This window comes from Ylistrum balloti, unplaced genomic scaffold, assembly GCF_031769215.1.
Source record: "Ylistrum balloti isolate Yb309-2 unplaced genomic scaffold, AGI_CSIRO_Ybal_v1 Utg369616, whole genome shotgun sequence".
NCBI lineage: Eukaryota > Metazoa > Mollusca > Bivalvia > Pectinida > Pectinidae > Ylistrum > Ylistrum balloti.
Window position 1 is genome coordinate 1,091,358 of NW_026781889.1, and position 19,873 is coordinate 1,111,230.

The following is a 19,873-nucleotide window of genomic DNA, read 5'->3' on the forward strand; positions in this document are numbered from 1 at the left end:
AAAGCAAGCCAAACCTAGAAAGTGGGTTGAGGTCATTCATTTGAACAAACTTGATAGCCTCTCCTCCAAGCATCTTACAGGCCCAATATCAGCACTCATGGACTTTTGCTTGTTGAGAAGAAGTCGTTTGTATATTTTAACATATTTGACCCCTGTGACCTTGAAAGTGGGTTGAGGTCATTCATTTGAATAAACTTGGTAGCCTTTCCTCCCTGCATGCTACAGACCCAATATCGGCACTCATAGACTTTTGCTTATTGAGATGAAGTCCTTTGTATATTTTAACATATTTGACCCCTGTGACCTTGAAAGTGGGCCAAGGTCATTCATTTGAACAAACTTTGTAGGGCTCCATGCCAGCATGCTATGGGCCAAGTATTAGCCCCCTAGGCCTTCTAGTATTTGAGAAGAAGTTATTTAAAGATTTTGACATATTTGACCCCTGCGACCTTGAAAGTTGTTCAAGGTCATTCATTTAAATAAACTTGGTAGCCTTTCCTCCCAGCATGCTACAGACCCAATATCGGCACTCATAGACTTTTGCTTATTGAGATGAAGTCCTTTGTATATTTTAACATATTTGACCCCTGTGACCTTGAAAGTGGGCCAAGGTCATTCATTTGAACAAACTTTGTAGGGCTCCATGCCAGCATGCTGATAACCTATGGGCCAGGTATTAGCCCCCTAGGCCTTCTAGTATTTGAGAAGAAGTTATTTAAAGATTTTGACATATTTGACCCCTGTGACCTTGAAAGTTGTTCAAGGTCATTCATTTAAACAAACTTGATAGCCCTTCATCCCAGCATGCCACAGGCACAATATCAGCAATCTGAGCCTTTTGGTTATTGAGAAGAAGTTGTTTAAAGATTTTAACATATTTGACCCCTGTGACCTTGAAAGTGGGTTGAGGTCATTCATTTGAATAAACTTGGTAGCCTTTCCTCCCTGCATGCTACAGACCCAATATCGGCACTCATAGACTTTTGCTTATTGAGATGAAGTCCTTTGTATATTTTAACATATTTGACCCCTGTGACCTTGAAAGTGGGCCAAGGTCATTCATTTGAACAAACTTTGTAGGGCTCCATGCCAGCATGCTATGGGCCAAGTATTAGCCCCCTAGGCCTTCTAGTATTTGAGAAGAAGTTATTTAAAGATTTTGACATATTTGACCCCTGCGACCTTGAAAGTTGTTCAAGGTCATTCATTTAAATAAACTTGGTAGCCTTTCCTCCCAGCATGCTACAGACCCAATATCGGCACTCATAGACTTTTGCTTATTGAGATGAAGTCCTTTGTATATTTTAACATATTTGACCCCTGTGACCTTGAAAGTGGGCCAAGGTCATTCATTTGAACAAACTTTTTTAGGGCTCCATGCCAGCATGCTATGGGCCAGGTATTAGCCCCCTAGGCCTTCTAGTATTTGAGAAGAAGTTATTTAAAGATTTTGACATATTTGACCCCTGTGACCTTGAAAGTTGTTCAAGGTCATTCATTTAAACAAACTTGATAGCCCTTCATCCCAGCATGCCACAGGCACAATATCAGCAATCTGAGCCTTTTGGTTATTGAGAAGAAGTTGTTTAAAGATTTTAACATATTTGACCCCTGTGACCTTGAAAGTGGGTTGAGGTCATTCATTTGAATAAACTTGGTAGCCTTTCCTCCCTGCATGCTACAGACCCAATATCGGCACTCATAGACTTTTGCTTATTGAGATGAAGTCCTTTGTATATTTTAACATATTTGACCCCTGTGACCTTGAAAGTGGGCCAAGGTCATTCATTTGAACAAACTTTGTAGGGCTCCATGCCAGCATGCTATGGGCCAAGTATTAGCCCCCTAGGCCTTCTAGTATTTGAGAAGAAGTTATTTAAAGATTTTGACATATTTGACCCCTGCGACCTTGAAAGTTGTTCAAGGTCATTCATTTAAATAAACTTGGTAGCCTTTCCTCCCAGCATGCTACAGACCCAATATCGGCACTCATAGACTTTTGCTTATTGAGATGAAGTCCTTTGTATATAATATATGTGACCTTGAAAGTGGGCCAAGGTCATTCATTTGAACAAACTTTGTAGGGCTCCATGCCAGCATGCTATGGGCCAAGTATTAGCCCCCTAGGCCTTCTAGTATTTGAGAAGAAGTTATTTAAAGATTTTGACATATTTGACCCCTGTGACCTTGAAAGTTGTTCAAGGTCATTCATTTAAACAAACTTGATAGCCCTTCATCCCAGCATGCCACAGGCACAATATCAGCAATCTGAGCCTTTTGGTTATTGAGAAGAAGTTGTTTAAAGATTTTAACATATTTGACCCCTGTGACCTTTAAAGTGGGTCAAGGTCATTCATTTGAACAAACTTGGTAGTCCTTCATCCCAGCATGTCACAGGCCCAATATCTACACTCTGAGCCTTTTGGTTAATGAGAAGAAGTTGTTTAAAGATTTTAACATATTTGACCCCTGTGACCTTTAAAGTGGGTCAAGGTCATTCATTTGAACAAACTTGGTAGAGCTCCATGCCAGTATCCTCTGTGCCAAGTATTAGCCCCGTAGACCTTCTAGTATTTGAGAAGAAGTCGTTTGAATGAAAAGTTTACGGACGGCGCACGGCAGACGGCGCACGACGCACGGCGGACGACGACAGACGAAGCATGATGACTATAGGTCATCGGACCCTTCGGGTCAGATGACCTAAAAATGAACTCTATGGGGTATTTGGACCCTTGATTCACAAAAAGAAAAAAATCAATCCTCTTCACCGAAGAGTATTGGAAGAAAGATTTGGTCGAAATACTTTCATTGCAACAGAATAAGATGAGTTAGGGGAAATATATATATATATACGAACAAAAAACTTCTACGTGTATCAACTCTATTGGGCCAAGTGTCCCTGTGTCCTAAGGAGGGTGAGACCCATTTTTTTTTCTTTTTGGATAAAATAAAGTCCTCATTATCAAAGGATGCTTCACCACAGGGGACTGCTACCCACCATTTATACACATAGATCCCAGATAGATCTTTCATGTCCAGTAATGTTCTTTCTTTGATTTTAATAGTTTGTGTTCTTTTCTTTGATTTTGCTCTTTATCATATGAAACATTTAACAATTCCCCGAAGAAATAATGATATTCTTTAAGTGTCAAATCCAAAATGTGGGCCTGTTTGCTACTTTGATTTTCTAATCAGTTGAGCGTAGCTATGTTGTGCTTGTAGAAGTAGACTGACACTGCAGTATGCCTTAAGCTTGCATGGAATACACAGAACATTCTACAAGTTTAGTACAAAAAGAGATAATTTCAATACTTTCAGAAATTTACTATAAATTTATCAAGATATACTTGCCTTAGTTTTAGGTATACTGATGGTCTTATTTGGGTCAGTTGCCAGACCCATTTCCAGCATGTTCTCCTTTACTGACCTTTTTGAGTCCCATGCATTTTTTACTTGTTTACTGTAATGGTAAAATAAATACTAAAGCAAAAATACCATCCGTCCATCAGCTTGAAGTGACTTGTCAATAATAACTCCAAGTGGACACATTTATTAAGCGTAAATATTATAATCATCCTTAATAAACATAGCCTTCCTCTTTGTCCCTCATAAGTTGCTAAGGTAGTAGGGGATTAACTTGGGAAGTATAGGCTACAGACTGATCAGATGTACCACCTCAGTACGCTAGTATAGTACAAGGGAGGTAACCGTGATAATTTTAACTACTTGTGTTAATATATTAAATAGATCGTTCAATACTCAGTTTTACATATATTTAAGTAATTAGTATCCAATTGATAGGGCTTTATGGAATATCCATATAATCCTCAGCCATTTTGCTCTGTCCTAAATACCTTAAAAATGCTACGTAAATTAATTCGCTGGCAGCGCTAATCTGACTGGAAAGGTTAAATTTCACAGCTTTTCAGGAGTACTGACTTCTCAGTTGATTGACATATGCATGCAAGCATCAATTCTAAGTTACTAGTCTTAAGCAGATATTATGAATATCAATGCTGTCTAATCAAAAGAATGGGACGTTCTCTGTGTGAAATACAGCTACTTAGTTAAGTTTATTTCTGGTGCAGGACTGTTTAAATCCTCTATACCAGACTCCATAACAAAAACTTCTTACGTGTGTGACATACAAATACAGCATTTAGAATTAAAGTTACAGGTCTGTTCTCGGTATATTAAATTATGTGGTTATTTCAGCTTTGTAGCAAAGTCTAAGCAGCAAATAGCCTTCAGTTGAGTACAGATGAGATCATGATATGTAGAAATTCAATTCGTGTGGTGTAATCAATTTGTCATTTGGAGCCACATAATACTTACCATTCAATCGTTGGCATCTTTTTTGATTTCAGCCATTCTTTCCTTCTGTTCTTGTCGTAATTGAATTTCCGTTTTCGATGTTGTTTTGTTGGTTTACCCATTATTATTTTGTGTATTTACAATATTGTGACCACGTGCTTTGTTATGGTCGACTTTATATAATTGCAGAGTCATTTTCGTATAATTGGTAATTTCTATATTAAGAGTACATTAGATTCAAAGTATTCCAATGTTGATATTTTTACATGCATTGATAAAGTTATGAGTCTTAAGTGATGCGGATCGCTAAAATGTATGCATCACAGATTTAACGGCTATTTACTGTAAGTACGAAACTACCGCTGAGCTTATATAACATTGTAAACCCCGATGTTTGTAAACCCTGTAAACTGCAAGGCGCACCGGCGACCGATGATAGACAGATATGGTCCAAAGTGATTACCTGCCAACCGAAGAGCCCCAGACTCACGATGCTGTTGTTGAAGCAAAGAAGCGTGATATGGCCGCCAGATTTGGCGGCTCTTACCTTGCACCCGGGAAAATTTATCGTGACTCAAGTGATATCTCATCCAAGGACAAAATGATACAAAAAATTTTGGATGATGCAGAAAAAGAAGATCACAAAAAAATCACTGAGGCTATGATGAAGGGTGCTGTAGACATGCGATCTATGTCGCAGGGAGACAGAATTCTTACTTCTATGAAGCTCAACCCTCTTGTTCCTTTAGGTAATGTCAAACTGATCTTTTGTTAAAAAAAAACAATTTTCTACTGATTCAACACACGGGCTTTGTCGCCCAGTCCAGTTGAAACATTGTGGCTTTGACAAGATTAAGGTTATGTACATCGGTGAGGCTGATCATCTGGCCACATAATGCCTCTAGGTGAATACACAGTCCAATTATCTAATTAGTGTCACCCAATTCCAGTTCATATTAATTGTTTGCTACGCTTGGGAGCACAGGATTACATCGCACATTGTTAGCCCACCATCTATCTAATAGATAGTGGGTTATTCAAATCGCCCTGCGTCCGTGGTCCGTCGTCTGGGCGTCTGTCCGTCCGTAAACAATTCTTGTTACCGCTATTTCTGGAAAAGTACTGGATGGATCTTTCTCAAATTTCATATGCAGTTTCCCCTTGGTCCCTAGTTGTGCATTGTACCTTTTTTGGACTGATTCGCATTCAAGATGGCCGACAGGTGGCCTTCTTGGATTTTGGAAGTAAAAGTTTGTTACCGCTATTTCTGGAAAAGTACTGGATGGATCTTTCTCAAATTTCATATGCAGTTTCCCCTTGGTCCCTAGTTGTGCATTGTACCTTTTTTGGACTGATTCGAATTCAAGATGGCAGACAGGTGGCCATCTTGGATTTTGGAAGTAAAAGTTTGTTATTTCCTAGTTGTGCTACCTTTTTTCTGTGAAAGTACTGGATAAAAGTTTGTTACTGCTATTTCTTGGAAAGTACTGGATGGATTTCAAATTTCATATGCAGGTTCCCCTTGGTCCCTAGTTGTGCATTGTACCTTTTTTGGACTGATTCGAATTCAAGATGGCCGACAGGCAGCCATCTTGGATTTTGGAAGTAAAAGTTTGTTACTGCTATTTCTTGGAAAGTACTGGATGGATTTCAAATTTCATATGCAGTTTCCCCTTGGTCCCTAGTTGTGCATTGTACCTTTTTTGGACTGATTCGAATTCAAGATGGCAGACAGGTGGCCATCTTGGATTTTGAATGTAAAAGTTTGTTACTGCTATATCTTGGAAAGTACTGGATGGATCTTTCTCAAATTTCATATGCAGGTTCCCTTTGGTTCCAAGTTGTGCATTATACCTTTTTGGACTGATTTGAAATCAAGGTGGCCCACAGGCAGCCATCTTGGATGTCGACAGTAATAAAGCACAAGCATATTGTCCATTATCCACCTGTAACTGACTGCTATCTAATAATACTTTGGGATCTTTTTCAAATGATATTTGCTAATAGGTGCTTAATAAAAATATCTTGTGCCATCATTGAGTACATTCAATGAAGACCAGTTCATGAACATTTACAACACCTGTTTTAAACAGAAAAAAATAAACAAATCTTCAAGAACTGAAAACAGATCCTCAAATGGTGGGTGCCAAGATCCCTGTGGGATCTCTTGTTCACACTCATATGGTCTGTCAGTAGACACAGCATTATTTAAAAGGTCACACTTATACTGACTATTACTATGGACACAAGTAATATAATAGGCCACACTCTTATTGTCTATTACTATGTATGCAGGGGTTATATAATGTCACAATCATATTATCTGTTACAATGGACACAGGTTTACTCTAATTGTCTGTTACTAAGAACTCTGAGGTACCTAATGTAATAGTCCACACTCATATTGTCTGTTACTATGGATAAAGGGGACACAATAGGTCATTCATATATTCTGTTACTTTGGATACAAGGCTGTACTCATCCTTTTTAAAATAGCTGACACATGCAAATCCTGATGAATGTTTGTAAACAGTGGTGGATACTTACAGATTTAAATACAAACTTGGTCAAAGTTTGTTTTTAAAATTTTAGTTTTAATGAAATATCCCGAGGCCCAAGGCAATGGTTAAGGTAGCACAAAGTAATTGTGAAGAATTCTTTCAGAGCCTTTTCTGTCTCTCCTTGATTTTGTTGTAAATAGTGTTATATTAAATGATTTTTTAAGATCATTTATAATTGGTGTATCTCTTTTTTGATCATTGTCTTGAAATTTTAACCTACAAACTTAATCTACTGATTTAGACAGAATTGGCAATTTTTTTTATGCGATTATATTATTGATTTATATGTGAAAATTTGTGATTGATTAAGTGGGATGTAAATGGGCCAACTTTTTTGTACCAAAAAAATAATATGGTATATATCATGATTAGAATGTCAGATTTTCTATTAAACTTAAGTATCACTACATTAACAAATATTTATTACTTGAAGTGTTTTTTTTTTAACTTCTCTCTTGTAGGATTGGCTGGAAGCATCATCACAATGTTGGTAGGAGTGAGAGCAGCATCAAAAGGACAAGTTGAAAAGAGTTATCGATTGATGAATGTCAGGTTTGGATTTGGATTAATGACAGCTGTAGCTTTGTTTGGTTGGCTACGTGTGCAGAAACTTGTATACCAGGATCGATTACGTATTGTCAAACAAGAGTTATTAAAGGAACTGGGCGAAGATGAAGATTCTTTAAATTTATAATTCAGTGAGTGATGAGATTTATATTGGAAGATGTTTGAACTGTTAACATACAAACTTTAGGGGAAAACTCTCACAACTGTGGAAGTTTTCACCAAAATTTTGTGGTTATTCTCCGGGTACAATGTATAGACAGAGCAGAATATATGCTGTGTCTAAATGTACAGGCACAGAAAATTTATGTGTCAAAGTCATTTCATATATATAAAACGAATAAATTTCATGTGAAGACCATCAATAAAAAATTGCCCTTAATTTCAAGCACAGTGTATTTGAGAAAATGTATGTTTGTAGTTGATGTGTACAATAGAGGAACGATAATTTTATTTAAATGTTGACAAGAATTGTAAGAATTAAAATGTTTTGTTTTGTATGGTTGGAGTCTTTCTTTTCTGTTAAAATGATCTTGGGTTTGGAAAGTTATAAATAATAAATCAAAATTACACTAAAAATAAACAGGCCCAATGGACCTGCATTGCTTATCTTGTGTACAAAGGTTTTCAAATCAATGGCAAGGTCTTGTTCACTGACAAGAAATCAACTGAAACTTTTAACAAATTTTGCACTTGTGACATTAAATAAGTGCTAAGGTCGTTTCTTTTCCCTAACTTTGTTAAGCTCTCAGGGAATCCACCAGCCAAACATCATGATTTTAGGCCTTTTTCTTAATGAGAAGGAAGTCATTTGAAGATTATAAAGACCCCAGTGATCTTGAACATCGGTCTAGGTAATTTTTTCCCATACTTTGTTAAGTTTCATCCCAGTACCGTAACTTATTAGCCAAACAACATGACACTAGTTCTTTGGAGTGATGAGAAGAATTTATTGAAGACTTTAGCAAAGTTGCTCCCTGTAACTTTGAAAATGGATAAGTGTTATATAATTTTGGTAAACTTTGAATTTATCAAAGAACCTTTAGCTTCCAGTCAAATATCTTGATTCATTGCCATTTGGTATTTGAGAATAAGTTCTTGAAACAAATTAGACTCCTACAACCTCAAATATTATTCAAAATCATTTTGTTTTGCAAACCTCGTTTGGCTTCATCCAAGGAAACATCCAGCCAAATATGATTATATAAATTAGATAGATTATATAGAAAATCAAGATGGCTGGTGGGTGGCCATCATTGATTTGGATTAAAAGCTTGCTAATCCCATTTTACTAACAAAAACTGGATCGATCATTCTCAAAATTTATACTGTGGAAGGTTCCCCTTGGTCCTTTTTTGTCCATTTTTAACCTTTGATCCAAATATAACTAGATATCTTAGCACTCAAATGAACTTATGAAATGATTCTTAATTACCATGAGGATTAAAGGTACATTTTACAATTCTTGTGAAATAAACCACACTTACACTCCTTTAAGACCTTCATACAAATTCTTATGAGAAGCCAAGAATTTCTAGGCAAGACCCACCTTTTTTCCTTCACCTAAACTTCAGGCCAAATTTGGATAATATCCTGAAATTCCTACAGAACAAGATAGATTTTAAAGAAATTGATAGATTTTCCCTATTGGGCCCTGCTCCTCAGGCCTACCATTTACACAAAATTGGCCCACTTTCCCCAAAGATGCTTCAGACCAAATTGATAAGAGTCTGCTAAGTCTTTCATGAATAGTTGCAATATATAGTAAAAGCTGCCAGATATGGAACAACAGACACAGCATTATCCCTATCATTCATTTGTCCCTTTGGGCCAGAAGAGCTAAACGCAAGGGACATCAGAGATGGGCTATGCTTCCCGAATGGGACAAACTTTAAGTATGAAAAATAACAAAGAGCAATAACTCCTATATTATGCAAAAGATATTTATAGTTATTGTACTCAGCACTGTTCTTTGTTGAGATCTATCTATCTAAGAAGTTTAATGTTGATACCTCTTATAGTTTTTGTGTTATGCTCCAGACAAAATTGAGACATGAATAAATGGAAAGACAAACTGGGGAGCATAAAAAGAATAAGCTTTTATTTACAATTTTTTAAATAAATGGCACCAGTTTTTTCCACACTGATGTTGATGGTGGCCAAATTGAATGCAAGATTTACCTAAAAATTATCAGCACTTGATAAAGACCATCTCATAATTATTTCAGGCAAATCTAAGCTGAATCTCATAGGTGGAACTTGAGAAGAAGTTTAAAATAGATGTTGTCCAGATAAACCATGATTGCATGATCATGTTACAAAAAGACTGTTGTGGCTGCCATGTTGAATTTTAAATGAGACTGAAAAATAAAAACACTTGGTTTCATGTCCTATTCATCCTCCCCAATATTTCAGCTTAATGGCACCTAAGAAACTTCAGAAGAAGCTTAAGATGACAGCCATTTTGGATTTCAAACCTGCCTGAAAAATAAAGGAACTTGGTAAGAAGCATCTCAGAATCTTTCAGGGCAAGTTTCAGATCAATCTTGCATGTGGATCTAAGTTTAAAATGTCTACTGCAGACAAAGACAGATGAAGCAAGTTGATATGGAACATCCCAACCTTTCAGCCAAATGATCTATAAACTACAAAATTTGAGTCAAACAATAATGCATATATTGCAGTTTGTTGACCTTGGTCTGGTGTAGATAAGTCCTATTTTGATGTCATCCCAGTGAGGCCCTTGATTGGTAGTCAGTTTAATGGATAACACTACAGATAGCTGCTGAAAGTTTTATTTGTGTTAGAGATGATCATGATCTAATAATCACTCAACTTTTTTATATAAAACTGAAATTTTATAAGTAAGCTTCACATTTGAAGTAAAGATATAGTAATATTGTAACTACGCATACATGATAGGCATCATATTGCAACAAATATATTGCAATACACGTCTTAACACGAGTTGGATGGCAATACATAGGCTAAGTATATCTTTACCACTTTACCAGTTTTTTTTATATAATATCAGATTCAACACACATGACAACTGGCAGCTTTGCTTTAACTTGGCGATGGTCATTTTAAGTTGAAGCCACTTTGATAGACTTCCACACAACTGATGGCAGTTTCACAAATTAGCCTTCAAGGGTCACTTCATGGGTCATCATCAAAATTCTCTGAATACATGTATTCTCTCAGATTTCATCAAACATTACTGATGACAACATCAAAAATTGTCAAGTTTTTCACTGGTCAGTTAAAGTTTACAATACTTCGATAGATATAATGATGGGCTCATCCAACATTACTGCTGGCAGCTTTACTTCCGGTCAAATTTGGTTTACTGGTCAGTAATGACCGCAGACTGGTAGATGTTTCTAGAAGAGATGTTGCCTTTCCAGCTAAAGGAGCCCCTGGAACAGATATAAACTTAAATCATAATCCAAATCCTCCTAACTATATTAATGCACAAAAGATTTCTGACCCTAAAGCTAATCACAAAACTTTACTGTCTGCTCAATGGAAACCATATTTTATTTTTCGGCTGAGCATATTTAATTCTATAGTTAACAGTTTCTAAATCAACTTTATTCAGTTATAAGAAATTTGTATCTGATCTTCCAAAATAGATCAATTTTATTAAATATAGTATTTATCCTTCAGTGGTACCTAAAGGCCTACAGATTGGCTTATTACAGAACACCAACAAAAGCTTTCCTAGGTGACTCTTCAAAATGCAATAGATTTGATAAGACTTATTACTCGACATGGCTCATTGCTAAATAACATTTCATCAATACAACCTGAGGTCATGCCAGTTTTTACCCAAGTGTCCTTTACAATATCTCCTGAGAGAAGGGAATTAAAGAAGGGTTTAATTTTGATTTGACCAAATTACCTTTAGTTAATAGTTTAAATGCCTCAAAGCTGATTGAAGGGTCATTGGTTGCATCAGTGACCAGGTTTTCCACAGTTTCCATTTTGTTGATTTCAAATTTGACCCATTTGTATCCTGTGCAGCGTTTGGAACCTGGACAGCTTTGTATTAAATTCTGAACAACAGGATGAGACAAACCAAAAAACTCTGCTCCTTTTCCAACTAAGTCAAGCATATTGTTTCCCCTGAAGGAAAAAGACAGCACATACACCATTGGTAACATAAAATACTACTTCTAACACAAATATAAAATCTACATCAGATTACAAACCCAACATTAACTGTGTGTAGGCATTATAAGGTAAAAAAAGACAGCACATACACCATGAGTAACATAAAATACTACTTCTAACACAAATATAAAATCTACATCAGATTACAAACCCAACATTAACTGTGTGTAGGCATTATAAGGTAAAAAAAGACAGCACATACACCATTGGTAACATAAAATACTACTTCTAACACAAATATAAAATCTACATCAGATTACAAACCCAACATTAACTGTGTGTAGGCATTATAAGGTAAAAAAAGACAGCACATACACCATGAGTAACATAAAATACTACTTCTTATAAAATCTACATTACAAACCCAACATAAACTGTGTGTAGGCATTATAGGGTAAAAAAAGACAGCACATAACACATAATATAAAATCTACATCAGATTACAAACCCAACATTAACTGTGTGTAGGCATTATAAGGTAAAAAAAGACAGCACATACACCATGAGTAACATAAAATACTACTTCTTAAGATTACAAACCCAACATTAACTGTGTGTATAAAATACAGCACATACACTAACACAAATATAAAATCTACATCAGATTACAAACCCAACATTAACTGTGTGTAGGCATTATAAGGTAAAAAAGACAGCACATACACCATGAGTAACATAAAATACTACTTCTAACACAAATATAAAATCTACATCAGATTACAAACCCAACATTAACTGTGTGTAGGCATTATAAGGTAAAAAAAGACAGCACATACACCATGAGTAACATAAAATACTACTTCTTATAAAACACAAATATACCAACATTAACTGTGTGTAGGCATTATAAGGTAAAAAAAGACAGCACATACACCATGAGTAACATAAAATACTACTTCTTATAAAATCTACATCAGATTACAAACCCAACATTAACTGTGTGTAGGCATTATAAGGTAAAAAAAGCTAAAATTCTCTGAACCTCCTTTTTTTTTTAATTTGACATTGCAAAAATTACATCTTTAGAGCAGAAATTAAATTAATAAGCAACACCATGATGAAATAGTGGCACCACCATAACAAAACACAATGTCAAGGCATCACATTATAAATGTGTAAATAATAGAAAATAAATACATTTAATACAAACATTAATCAAAATATCACAATTTTATAGAAAACATTGTAGGCGCTAAAAAACATTTTCTACAAATTGAAATCCTATTCCTTATACATACTTCTACACATATTCCCTGACTCTGGACCTGAAAGTAGGTCAATGTCAACCATTTGAATTAATAAGTGAACCAATATCAACAGCCTGGACATTTTGGTTACGGAGATGAATTTAATTGAATACTTTAACATACTTGACCCATGTGACATACAAAACAGGACAAGGTCAAACACATAAACAAAATTGATAACCTTTCATCTCAGTATACGGATGTCTTTTATCAAAATTTGAATTAGCTTGTGCTTTATCCTAGCATGCTGCAGACCCATTAATAAGGCACCCTGGGCATTTTGGTTATTGAGAAAAAGTTAAATGTCTGGACATATTTGACATCTGTGACCTTGAAAGTATGTCAAAGTCAATATAATATGAACAAACTTGGGAGCCCTGTATCTCAACATGCTACAGGCCTAATATCAGCACCTTGGGCCTTTTGATTATTGAAAACACATTGTTTAAAGATTTTGCTATACTTAACCCGTTTAACCATGAAAGTGGGTCCAGATCAATAATTTTAAAAACATTGTAGTCCTTTATACCAAAATACTAAAAGCATGATATAGCACCCTGGTTAATAAAGTTATTGAGAAGAAGTTCTTAAAAATTTTTATAATATTTTACCCCTGTGACCTTGAAAGTCGGTCAAGGTTAATCATAAGAACAGATTTAGTAACCCATCCTCCCAGCATGCTATGATCACAATATCTGCACCCTCAACCCATTCGTTACTGTAAAGAGTTTGTTTAGAGCTGAATACATTTTACACCTCATGAACTTGAAGGTAGGTCAATGTCAATCATATTAACAAAATTGGTAGCCCTTCATCCCAGTATGCTTTAGGTCCAATATCAGGACCCTGGGCTTTTGGCTAATTGAGAAGAAGTCATTTGAATGGAAAATTTACGCATGGCAGACAACAGACAAAACACAATGGCGGACGATGACATTCACGATCGCTATAGGTCATCCAGATCTAATAAGCTGACAGCTTGTTTTGTAATTGTTGTAAAACAAAGCTTATGTTATAGTATTATATCAGAGTATTTATTACTCACCTGCTTTTGTTAACTGCTGTGATAAGAAGGTTGTGGCAGTCTGATGGAGAATCACTTCTAAGCACACGGTCAGTGTTGTCTTCTGGGGCTATTTCAAACTACATGTGATAAAGAACTATTGATTTAAATCTCAGTAAAGACTTCACATCACTACGAACAATTCATACACAAAATCCATTATTTATTCCCACTCCTGGGCAGTCACATTTCCTTCTAATCCAACACAATGCTTTATTTCTTGGAGGCAAACTATCAACCACCTCGTTTAATCAAGTGATAAAATAGTTGTAATGACTTAAAATGGTTGTAGGAAGCCTTTGTAATTGAGCAAGCATTTAACATATTTATCCATCAAAAAGCAAAAGTGTGATACTAAAATTATTTTTCAGAAGAATTACAAACAAATGTTCTTTGATAAGGCCTTGTACTTACAATAGGTCCTTTTCCACTGTCTGATATCTTACATGTGTACAGACACTTTTGATCATCTCCACTAGTACTGGCAAACACTCGCGTGCTACAGTAACCTTCTGGATAGATACACTTTGGAGTATGGAATCCTGGACGATCTGTGACAATCTGTCATAAAAAATAACTTATTTAGCTTTTCTCTCAGGATTAGATATTGCTTCAAATGTTTGTTGTACTACACATAATTTCAATTTTTTTACAAAGATTTCTGGAGAAAAATTTTAATTTACCTTTTATGCATCTGCTTGAAATATAAATGTGAATATGTTTCCCCTAAAGCGACATCGAAAGGGGCAAAAGAGGCCTGCATTTCTCATATGTTATGAAGTTTTTAAGCAAGGATATTAAGAGTTGAGTTTCATACTTATCCCCAACTGATAACTCTTTTCTTCACAGAATGTTGCAAGAAAAGTTACAGATCTCTTTGGAGATTTGTCACATTTGACTTGAATTTAAACCAATATTTGTACAAACTTCATTTCATACTAGTATGCTAAAATTCAGATAAAGTTGTTGGAGGATTTTAACATATATGACTTCTTTGAACTTGACAGTGGGTCAAGGTCATTTGATCAGGTTTGCAGTTGATTTGATGTACAATTGTAAGCTATATATGACATATGGGAAAATATGCATCAAAATCATGATAATAGCTACCTCGCCAATACTGTGAATAGTCAACTCGCCAAGGACCAAAGGAAAAACTGGACGTCCAGTCGAGTCCAGTTGTAGAGGAGGAATGACTTTCTTTATGATTTGGCTTTTACTCTTCTTTGGTTTCACCTGGACACCATCTGAAATTTTACCATCTAAAAAAGTTTTTTGTTTTTAATACTGTTGCAGTATACATGAAACTTAAAAACAGTGATGACAATAAATTTCAAAGTTGAATGGAATGGTGGTTATCATACAAACTACAATTAAGGTACATCATATACGCATTGTGGATATTACAGCCATGAAGGGCAAGTCACCTCTGTTCTCTTCGAAATCAAAATCTGAATTCATAAGGTCGTTTATAATATTTTGTTCTTCAAAATACTCTCTGGATAGTGAGACAATCAAAGTAAGTGTTAGCTAGAAAATAAGTGCCACTGCATTTGGTGTTCCAAAAGTGGGACAAACAGATCAGAGGGGAAAAGAAGATTAGAGGTGGCCCAATAGTGGGACAAACTAGATAACCAAAATAAAGGCAGCTGGATACCCAGATAACCAGATTAAATGTGGCCTGATACACAGATAACCAGGTTAAAAGTGACATGATACATTGATAACCAGTATAAAGACAGCTGGATACCTAGATAACCCGATTAAAGGTGGCTTGTCATACATAGAAAACCAGATTAAATGCATCTGGATACCTAGATAACCAGATTAAAAGCAGCTTGATAACTAAATAACCAGGTTAAAGGGGGCTGGATGCCTAGATAACCAGATTAAGACAGGTGGATACTTGGGTATCCAGGATGAAAATATCACAGCTTTATACATTGTTCTCACAAAGATCTGAATCAACTGGTTGGTATTCTGAAATAGCCGGCTGAAGAGCAACTTGTATTTACATCTAACATATATCCTAAAAGAACAGCCAGTTCGAAGTTAATGAATAAGTCCTCTTCAGCCGACAACCAGCTTTTATGGGGAACACTGCTTTAGATATATCACTGTATAATGATTTCTTTGTAATGATAAACAAACACATCCAACATGTTATATTGTCATTTCTCACCTAATAACTCTTTAGTTGTAGCAGCTTTCTTTCGTTCTGTGGAAGGCACTTTCTTTTTTGTTTTATTTTTTACTTTCACACTCTGTGGATCACTGCTCTCTCCTGGAGACAACCCACTTAATTTGAGTGAAGCGCCACCTGGTGAGGATTTCTCAGATACAGGTGTTCCCTCTGTGTAAGATTGATAATGCAAAGCTTTACGAAGCAGGAACCTGAAATATACAAATACAATCATTAATTTCAAGAAATTTGGTGCATTGAACAAGTATCTTAGCAGGTTCTATCATTTTTAGGTCTCATATCAAAATGATAGTTTATAAGATATTGTAACCCTCGGATAGAGAGATCACTTAAACTTCATCATTTTAGCAAAAGACTAGCATGCTAGAGGTCCAGTTTATGATCCCTGAAAGAGGCAATGAAATACATTAATGACTTTTGTTACAATATATCCACATATTTTCATAATTCATTGGTTTAGAAAAATAATGTTCAGTACCTGGCACAACATTCTATATCTGCATTTTTTCCAGATTAAATCACAGACCCATGAGGTTCAGAGATTTTTGTCAGGTGTTTTTGTGAATGCACTTAATTTTAAAATTTGCATGCATTTTACTATATCTTGCGAAAAGGGCATAGGTGATATGTCCATTTTATTCAACTGGCAACTTGTCAAACCTTAATAAAAACAACTAACACTATCAATTTTAATTGTTACATTCATCATTTGATTAATCTAAACTTTTAACAAAGAAAAATTGTTTAAAAACCATTACATTTTTTGGGAAGTAGAATGAGGGAGAGCCCCACAAACCCCTGGGGCTTGCAGGCACTTTCCTTTATAATTACAACACACTGTATCAAAGCTTAGAAAACTATCTGCAGACTACATAAGTTCAACACAGAAAACATTTTTTTAATTGTAAGTTCATGTACTCATTAACCTTAAGACTTGGTGTCACAGAGATAGAAACAAGGGATAGTTAACGATGGTACAAAATTAATGGAACTCTGTTATCTTGAAAACAGGACTGAACAGGATAATTCATTACAATCTATTTTAATTAACTTCTGAAGTCTTTAAAGCATATAACTATACAACTAAGGTCAGAACATTGACTTCTTTAAATGCACAAAGGATGTGATATGAATCCCTTGCCTTTTCCTGACATCAAATTAAACATAATAATCTATAGCTATACTCATAGTGAAGGTACCGTCTTTCTTCTTTAGCTTTTGCCACTTTTTCTTCCACTCTCACGACCTCATCACAGATGGCAGCATTCACCTGTGTTTACAATAGAATGAGTAACAGCATGAATCATAAGGCCAAATGACAGCTATTGTACAGTTGATATCACTTAATCAATTCATAACTACATGTTTTTTATCTGAAATCACTAAAAATATTTTGCCATAATTGAAAACGCAATTTTTCCACTGAAAATTTCTGATGAATGACATTTTCTATGACATAGAAATGGATTAATCTTAAAAAACTTACAAACATCAAATCCTTGATGACCTTTTTTAGTCGTCTCCATTTCCTTATATAAGGGTTTGGAGCTAAGATAGGCCTGGTGATGATTCTCCCAGGTACAGGATGGGTACCGCTTGGAAATCTACGATAGATAAAAAATGTACAGGAATACCTCAGCATAGATAATGCAAATTAAATCTTATAAAGGAAATATTTCATAACTTTAAACTATTCTACAAGAACAAATGTCGCATTTTCATTTCTTTCAAGATCTGATAATTAGATATTTGCTCAAAATGAATTTATTTTGTAATCATTTAATCATTAATGCTGAGTGTTTTCAGAACCTGGCTACAAACCTAAATTTGGTTTCAGAGTTGTGCTTTATAATAGAGAATATCTGAATCAAGATGAAACACTTACACTAACTTCTCTGACCAACAGATCTTGGTAAACTACAATAAAACCTAATGAAGTCAACTGTTTTCTTTTTTCAATAATATCTTATTCAATTCACCATTAATGAATTCCCGAAATCAGATCATTTTTAAAGAGAAAGAGAATTTCTTTCAAAGAAAATGATATATCATTTCTCTCATTTTTTCTCCTTACCGGACAGGATTGCGAGCCAGCATTGAGTGTGCTATTGAGCCTGGAGATCCAGAGACTAAAGATGGATGAGAGGCTTGTATAACATTTGGTCTCACCTTGGATACACCTCCAACAGGTTGCATTATTGTCTGTAATGATTTGCAAAAGAACATGAATATCACAAAAAAATCCAGAACAATATCTGGTCAGTTACAAAACCTTAATAAACCTACATTTTAACAATTCTTTCCATCTGGGTACTTTTTAAGTAAAGAAATATTTTTATCGGCTTAGTAGCACTGCAGAAGCACTGTCGGTTATAGGTAAAGGCTATACATACACGACATTTTGACATGAATGACAGAAGTAGTTGTAGGGAAGACATTCAACAACCCCTCAGATTTGTTTCAGTATCTGACTAAATATAGATCAAAGCAGAAATTATAATGGTTAAAGATTGATTGCATAATGATGCATAATGATAATGGTAAATAGCCTTGCTTATTTCATCACCCCAGTCAAGGTTTGTATATCAGAATGATCTATATAATATACATGCAACAAGTAACAAGTATATTTACCTGTGCTTAGTCCACAAGGGTTTTGTAGAGTTATCTACATGGGGGGGGGGTCAAACCTATTATATATGCCTTCAAAGTTTCATAACATGATTTTTAATGTTTATCATCAAATATTTGATATTTATGTTAGTGTTGAACCTCAAGGTTCAGAATATTTGGATGTTAAAATAATGGTGTTTAGTTGAAAATTTCATCTGTGTGCTGCAATTTCTGTGTTTTTTTTTCAAAAATGGGAATAGGGAATTTCAATTTCATTAATGAAATATTGACTGTTTATTAATGTTGAGGTTGCTACAACTGGCACATTTTGCCTTTAACCATGACTTCCATCACATCAAACATGACTGCTGGCACAGGATGTTGAGTTGACCAACATCTGAAACCAACACTTTTCCTGACTCTTCAGATGCTTATGATGAAATCACACTATGGTAGGAACATTTTAATTTGATGATTTATGACTAATATTCATAACATAAAAAACTGAAAATCAGTTTTTCATTATCATTTCATTTCAGACCTTCTGTCGATATCACACCAAAGCGATTGGACCAACTGTCGATAACTAAATGATTTTTCGTGTGATTTTAATACAGATGAAAATGGTCACGACATGTCTTTTAGGAGTTTACAAATCAATAAGAAAAATCATTGACAATTATTCGGACCAAAACAGCAAAAATATACATATATTTGTGTTCGAGCACTGGTCAGTCGAGTTAATCTTTAGCTGGATAACGAATTATAAACAAGAAACCTTAAGTTTGAGTAGTTGCAGTACCTGGGCTGCCATCCCTGGCATAACAGTTTGATCTGCAGTAAATGCCGTTCCAACTTTACCAGTCAGTAGACTTATATGTTGCGACGCTGTTGGTTTTACATTTTGCTTCTGGAGTCCAGCTTCATACTGTTGCAAAAATGCGGAATCTTGACTGAAAATGTTATTTGATGCTTCTCCCGGTATGTGATTTCTTTCCATGATCGTTCTCTTTAAGCAAATTGACTTCTGGAACTCTCCTGCGTGAGAAACACTCGTCTGTGTTTTGAAGTGTTTAAAACTCTTCTCACGGAAGAAAATTTTAAACGTTTATGTGACACAGATCGTTGTTTG

At 35.3% G+C, this 19,873-nt stretch overlaps 3 protein-coding genes across 4 annotated transcripts in view; 1 reads left to right on the forward strand and 2 right to left on the reverse strand.

Annotated features, from left to right (window-relative positions):
* LOC132548399 (uncharacterized) overlaps positions 1–4,471 on the reverse strand; it is a 50,115-nt gene extending 45,644 nt beyond the window's left edge. The window contains exons 1-2 of the mRNA XM_060212267.1: positions 4,336–4,471; positions 3,352–3,460 (exon numbers count right to left, since the gene is read on the reverse strand). Coding sequence (XP_060068250.1) covers positions 3,352–3,460; positions 4,336–4,436 — 210 coding nt within the window. The 5' untranslated portion in view covers positions 4,437–4,471. The remainder of the gene's footprint in view (positions 1–3,351; positions 3,461–4,335) is intronic.
* Positions 4,472–4,706: 235 nt separating this feature from the next.
* Positions 4,707–7,939, forward strand: LOC132548418 (uncharacterized). Its single transcript, XM_060212285.1, has 2 exons — positions 4,707–5,063; positions 7,337–7,939. Exons 1-2 carry the CDS (start codon positions 4,760–4,762, stop codon positions 7,567–7,569), a joined length of 537 nt encoding a protein of 178 aa, XP_060068268.1. The 5' UTR covers positions 4,707–4,759; the 3' UTR covers positions 7,570–7,939.
* Positions 7,940–10,218: 2,279 nt separating this feature from the next.
* LOC132548372 (transforming growth factor beta regulator 1-like) lies at positions 10,219–19,750 on the reverse strand. Of its 2 annotated transcripts, none has more exons than XM_060212245.1 (10): positions 19,544–19,750; positions 18,203–18,330; positions 17,615–17,732; positions 17,328–17,398; positions 16,108–16,319; positions 15,036–15,172; positions 14,340–14,486; positions 13,908–14,005; positions 11,344–11,567; positions 10,219–10,858 (listed from the first exon to the last, which is right to left on the reverse strand). In XM_060212245.1, the coding sequence occupies exons 1-10, from the start codon at positions 19,739–19,741 to the stop codon at positions 10,740–10,742; spliced, it is 1,452 nt and encodes a 483-aa protein (XP_060068228.1). In that variant the 5' UTR covers positions 19,742–19,750; the 3' UTR covers positions 10,219–10,739. The 2 variants fall into 2 exon arrangements, with proteins under 2 accessions (XP_060068228.1, XP_060068220.1); XM_060212237.1 differs by having other exon boundaries at positions 15,036–15,187.
* Between the last annotated feature and the right edge of the window lie 123 nt (positions 19,751–19,873).

Coding starts and splice junctions, on each gene's coding strand:
- LOC132548418 (XM_060212285.1), top strand. CDS start 4,760: ATGGTCCAAAGTGATTACCTGCCAACCGAAGAGCCCCAGACTCACGAT. Junction 5,064..7,336: donor CAACCCTCTTGTTCCTTTAG/GTAATGTCAAAC, acceptor TCTCTCTTGTAG/GATTGGCTGGAAGCATCATC.
- LOC132548372 (XM_060212237.1), bottom strand. CDS start 19,741: ATGGAAAGAAATCACATACCGGGAGAAGCATCAAATAACATTTTCAGT. Junction 14,487..15,035: donor CTATTCACAGTATTGGCGAG/GTAGCTATTATC, acceptor TTTTTATGACAG/ATTGTCACAGATCGTCCAGG. Junction 14,006..14,339: donor ACAGTGGAAAAGGACCTATT/GTAAGTACAAGG, acceptor TATCACATGTAG/TTTGAAATAGCCCCAGAAGA.